Genomic DNA, 6,443 nt, shown 5'->3' on the forward strand with positions numbered 1-6,443 from the left:
TGGTGCCTCTAGGGTAATTCAGACAGCTGATTGAGGACCTTATTACTGATGAATGTGATGTTCTGGTGCCTCTAGGGTCATTCAGACAGCTGATTGAGGACCTTATTACTGATGAATGTGATGTTCTGGTGCCTCTAGGGTAATTCAGACAGCTGATTGAGGACCTTATTACTGATGAATGTGATGTTCTGGTGCCTCTAGGGTCATTCAGACAGCTGATTGAGGACCTTATTAGTGATGAATGTGATGTTCTGGTGCCTCTAGGGTCATTCAGACAGCTGATTGAGCACCTTATTAGTGATGAATGTGTTTTTTTTATGACTGTGTTTTTCTTTCTTTCTGTTTGCATTTTGTATTTATATTGATGTTTGTGTTTTCTGTCATTTATGTAATTCAGGGCTCATCTGTATGATTCCCTGATAAAATAAAGGTTAAATAAAATAAAATGTCTTATAATGCTTCATAGTGATGTTATAGATACTTATGAGTTGTTATTACACCTTCTAGCAAGTGTTATAATGCAGTAGAAGGGTTGTGTATCATAAGGAATTATGTATGTGTGCCTCTTAGCAAGTGTTACCGGGCTAAGATACCTCTTTTGTGCTTTGTCCTCAGGCCATGTGGATGTGGTACGGTTCCTAACAGACGCCTGCAAAGTGAACCCCTTTCTGAAAGACCGGTACAGTAGTATTCATTCATTCATTCATTCATTCATTCATCCACCCCTCCATCCATCTATAGCAATCTCTATTGACATTTCCTCCAACCTAACAACATCCCTTAGCTACTATTTTCCCAGCCTCTCATGTCTTATTTCTCCATCTCATTCGGTCCTCTGTGGCCATTGTCTTTATTGAGAGGTAGTTATTTCTGAATAACTTCTGACATGCTTCATCTAGCTTCTGTCTCATCTCTACCACCTCACTCCAGGTGGGGCAACATTCCCCTGGATGATGCCATGCAGTTTGGCCACAGTGCCGTGGTGAAGGTCCTACAGGATTACCAGGCGGCCTGCCAGGAACAGGAGAGACTACCAATGGCTGATACCATACCCCTCAAACTAGAGACTGTAGAAGGCATGGTGTGATCATGGGCCATATGTATCAAGCGTCTCCCATTAGGAGAGCTGATCTAAGATCAATTTTGAGTAATGAAACAGATGATTATAGACGGGGAGAACAGTGATTGTAGATCAACACCCCACCTTGATAAATGGGCCCAGGACCATCAGGATCCATTTATTAGTCCCCAAACAGAAGAAAACTGATTGAAACATGGAGACTTCCTCAAGTTGTCCAATAAAAAAAGAAAAACATTCATTTTAATTTCTGTTGCAAATAGGTGTGTCCCAAGTGGCATTCTATTTCCTATAGACCTTTAGTGCACTACTTTTGGTTAGCAGTGTGTGTATAGGGAATAGGGTGCTATTTGGGATGCAGACCTAGTGTTATTCCTCCCATCAGGACTTTCTCTGGGTACATCCCAATAATGTCTCATTTCTCCTGAAGTGTACACTCGTTCACTACGTCCCACAAATCTAAAATAGTTGAATTAATGGAGGCATGGGCTAGTTTCTTATACCAGTCATTACCTTTAATATCGGTGAAGGGAAGTGAACAAGTGCACACTTTGAGAGGAAGGAGAGATAATTGGGACAGAGTCCCCTATCTTGTATGCAGTATTTTCTCTTCTCATTCAGTCAGAGATAAGACTTGTAACAACAATTGTTGGGCTTCATTCCGATACATATACTGATTCTAACTATTATGAACTTAGCAGAGTTCATTTTGTCAACAATAACGACAAATATTCGTCAACAACTTATTTTTCCTTACTAAAACTATGACTATAACAAGACGAGATGCCCAGGGAAAAACCAACGACTCACAAATAGTTTGTCATTTTAGATGACGCTTTCCAGGTGGCCTGCCAGGAACAGGAGAGACAAGATGAGAAGACAAGATGAGAAGTTCACCTGAGACTAATGGTCATTCGATTTGACATGACGCTCCATCTGCTCTGTTTTGTCCAATCAGAAGCATGCATGCCTTTAATGCAATCGACTCTCTGACAGAATGAACGTCTTTCATGTGCGCAGGCTACTTGAGTTTATCATAGCCCTGCCCGCCTTTCCAACATACACGGCTCCCGGCGGTCACTTCAATCGTCTCTCTTTTGAACTGATGCGCAGGAAGGAAACTTCTAAATTGTAGCTAACCTCAATTCTGTTAGGAACCAATGTTCAAACTGGCCATTTTTGCTTTGATCACTTCCAAAGCTATATTTTGCCATTTGCGCTGATATTCATCTGTGTTGCCACTCTCAAGTTCCGCAAATGCGAGTTACAGTAAATTTTTACCCGATTGGAAATACTACTGCTATTTACTGAATATCAGGAGTACAGCAAGTATAAGCTCAAGGAGTATAAGCTCAAGTAGCCTCATTCTGGCATTGTTGGAAAGCTCAGATTCACCCCTTTTCAATTGATTCACAGAATATGCACATGGTGGAAGTTAGGGGTAGCTTAAATATTCATTATTTAATGGGAAATGCCTTGACTAAAATGACGGTGACTAAAACCAGTCAAATTGTCCAGAATTTAGACTGATAATCTTAAACTAAGAAGGATAAAATGACTAAAATGTGACCAAGATTAAAAGCCATTTTAATAGATGCCAAAATTAACACTGCTGGGTACCAGTCTGTTTGTGGCATCAAGGAATAACAAGTTTGGTATGACCGGAAGTTCACACGATAGCAGACCGTTCTGGGACCTTTTGCCAATTCATATACGTCACTTTCACAACCCACAACTGACCTATACTATACCTTTTTTTAAGGGCATCATGAAATGCCCTAATACAGCTTGCCAGTGTCTTTGGCTTTGCTGTGTATTGGTGAACATTAGCACGTTGTTGATACATTAGCTGAGGTTGTGCTGCAAGGGCTCAACAGACCCAGTAATGAAGGAGTTCAGATGTCATGGTAACTTGTTTCAGTCATGTGGCCTCATTTGAGTACCTGGGGCTCTGTTGCAATATCCATCACTCGGAGTGAAGCAATGTGTTGGGCATGCATTCTCAATGGTGTGTGTGTGTGTAGCATCCGCAGCAGAATGAATGGTCAACTCTCAAACTGATGGTTCATGAAAGTTTAATGCGGTACCATTTCCATAAACACACCGTAAGACCTGATGGAGAAACAAACCAAAAATGCTCTTATAATACGAAACAATACAGTCCACAGACAACACACTTTTACACAACTTTACATTAGCGTGCTTCATACATCAAATGCATCAATATGCATGAGAATGTCTACCCCAAATAGTCGATTACGTGCTAATTGCTTACTAATGTGGCGCAAGATTAACTAATATATTAGCCAGCGCAAACAGTGGAGCTAGGCTACAGCTAATAACGTCATATTGCTAGCAGACTTCAGAACATCAGTTACAACACAAATATCCATTCAGTATACGTTCAAAATAATTAGAAACATTTGAAATAAGACCAATATTTAAAAACAGTAAATACCTTGCTCTCTTTCCAGCTAGGTGCTAAGTTTGACGTTGTTTTCTTGCATACTTGAACAACCTTCACAGAAAGTTATTTTTCCTTTCTCTCCCGCGCCCGTTTCCCATATACCCTTTAACCTTGTATCAGAGAAGGCACAAAAAATAAACTGCTGTCAAAATAAGTCACACTAAACTGTCAAATATACAGTGAGGTTTGAAAGATAATTAAAAAAAAAAAAAAACGAGCCCAAATATTGAGCAGATATTGTGATCTGGCACTCGTTTTTAGGGGTTCATTTACAGTGTGCTAGAATGGACATTGGGACGTAAGCTGGAGTTTGTTCATATTTAGTTACATATTTCTAAAGAGAACATGTCTACAGGTCTGTATCCTTTATGTACATTATTGGAGATCTACGTCCATGGATGTAACACGTACCAATAAATGTTGTTAACCAATGAGGAACGTTGAGATATGAGGGAAAACTGTGACTTACAGCATTCCTCTGATGTGAACTCTAGCACATGTGCAAACATTGAATTGGACTTTGTGTAAATACTGTATTGCTTACATGTAAATAAGAAAGTGTATTTCCTAATGCCTGATTCTTTTGCAAAACTGTGTGGTATGTTTTAACTTGTTCTTCATCACTTGAATTCACTGGTGGGATTTTTATGTCATGATTATTTACATGTCTTAGGAAAGAGATGATCGATTAAAACTCTGACCCCTTCTGGTGGCATTTTCTCAACAATGCATAATATTGTATACTACCCTCATAAAGTAAATTTAGCTTTCAAAACTATAAGTCCTACAAACTCATACTTAGTACTGTTAGAAAGTTAAGAAAGGAGTCAGAAACAATGTGAATACTACAGAGCCCGAGATGCAGCAGGCCCCAAAAATGCTGAAATTTACCAAAACAAATTCTGGGGTTGGGGGTCCCCCCAATTGTCCCCATGTTGGGGAATAAGAGATTTGAAAGGTGTGATATAGAATATGTCACCAATAACTGTTACAAAATGTAAAAAACAAATTTCACAGATCTTTTACCTAATGGTGGCACTTTAAACATGGAAATTCTTATTGGAACACAGACACTAAAAGGGCAGGGCATGTGCTACATTCTTACAGGAATTATATATATATGTGACCGACCGGCTCGATTCGGTCTTTATGTAGCAAAGTTTGAAATTGTGTTTTTACATTGGATAAAAGGAGAGACTCAGAGTTAGAAAATGGTATTTCATACACTACAGTTGAGGAACAATGGGAAAGTTATTCTGCTTTGAAAGTTGATAAACTTGTAATCCCACTTTTGAGAAAATGGCCCTTGAATGTTTTGGTACACCTACTGGAGAGTTCTTCTTTGTCTACATCATTTAAACATTTTTACATTTTAGTCATTTAGCAGACGCTCTTATCCAGAGCGATTTACAGTAGTGAATGCATACATTTCATTTCATACATTTTTTTTTTCTTTCCGTGCAGCATTGTTCACACCCGCTTAAGCCTTAGCCCCACCCATCTCTTTAAGATTCCCATGTGAGGCCATGTGCTAAACATCCAAAGATTTCAAGACTAAAGGCTGGTTTATACCACGTCTATCGACAGTTGTCACGGTGACATCATGAACATTATATTGTCATTCTAGTGTCTTCCGACATAAGTTAGCCCTAAATATTTACCAAACTTAAAACATTGTATTTCAGACAAATCATTCACTAAACCCTAAACCTCAACTACATCTCGTAATGAATAATGTGGAGGTGACTAAACTGCTTGGAGTAATCCTGGATTGTAAACTGTCATGGTCAAAACATATTGATACAACAGTAGCTAAGATGGGGAGAAGTCTGTCCATAATAAAGCACTGATCTGCCTTAACAAGGAAAATTGCAGTTGGCTCGGAACAGGGCAGCACGGCTGGCCCTTAAAAGTACACGGAGAGCTAACATTAATGACATGCATGTCAATCTCTCATGGCTCAAAGTGGAAGAGAGATTGACTTCAGCACTGCTTGTTTTTGTAAGATGTGTTGACAAGCTGAATGTATCGAGCTGTCTGTTTTTAAAATACTTGCACACAGCTCGGACACCCATGCATACCCCACAAGACATGCCACCAGAGGTCTCTTCACAAGGGAAGGGAGGCGCACAGTACTACATAGAGCAATGACTACATGGAACTCAAATTCCACATCAGGTAACTGATGCAAGCAGTACAATCATATACAAAAAAACTGGTCAAAATACACCTTATGGAACAGCAGGGACTGAAAAGACACACAAAGTTACAGACACATGCATACGTACACATTGTGATATTGTTGTATGGTGGTATTAAACATGTTGTATTGTAGATATGTAGTGGTGTAATAATGTTATATGATATACTGTTATTTTATATGTAATGCAAATGGTTTAATATGTTTGGACCCCAGGAAGAGTAGCTGCTGCCTTGGCAGGAACTAATGGGGATCCATAATAAACCCCAGGAAGAGTAGCTGCTGCCTTGGCAGGAACTAATGGCGATCCATAATAAATACAAATACATTCAAATTGTCGTTATGATAAAGTATAAACACAAAAAATGACAGGTGGTCCAAAATAGCATAACTGGTGTATTTTAACACCAATAAACCCATCCGTTAAGTTAGCTGACTAGCTAACAAGCTAAAAACGAACCAAAACATTCTACCTGAGAATTTTTGAACTTGGACACTGTCTCATTGGCCTAACGTTATATCCTAATTTGACTTTGGTGCAGGTCATGTTGTTCTTCACATTACCATCTCTAGTAAACACACACTATATCAACAAAAAAAATCCAAGTTTATTTGTCACATGCACAGGATACAGAAGGTGTAACGTTAGTGAAATGGTTACTTGTATAGTGGAGTCTTTTGTTTAGATATGCAGCTAG

At 39.1% G+C, this 6,443-nt stretch overlaps 1 protein-coding gene across 8 annotated transcripts in view; it reads left to right on the forward strand.

Moving 5' to 3' along the window:
• Positions 1–4,258, forward strand: part of LOC106583705 (glutaminase liver isoform, mitochondrial) — a 31,724-nt gene extending 27,466 nt beyond the window's left edge. For all 8 annotated transcript variants that reach the window (XM_014168215.3, XM_014168209.3, XM_014168219.3 and 5 more), the window contains 2 exons: positions 616–679; positions 931–4,258. In XM_014168215.3, coding sequence (XP_014023690.1) covers positions 616–679; positions 931–1,087 — 221 coding nt within the window. In that variant the 3' untranslated portion in view covers positions 1,088–4,258. The remainder of the gene's footprint in view (positions 1–615; positions 680–930) is intronic.
• The last annotated feature ends 2,185 nt before the right edge of the window (positions 4,259–6,443 follow it).

The sequence above is a fragment of the Salmo salar genome, chromosome 22, assembly GCF_965601325.2.
Source record: "Salmo salar chromosome 22, fSalSal1, whole genome shotgun sequence".
NCBI classification, from domain to species: Eukaryota; Metazoa; Chordata; class Actinopteri; order Salmoniformes; family Salmonidae; genus Salmo; species Salmo salar.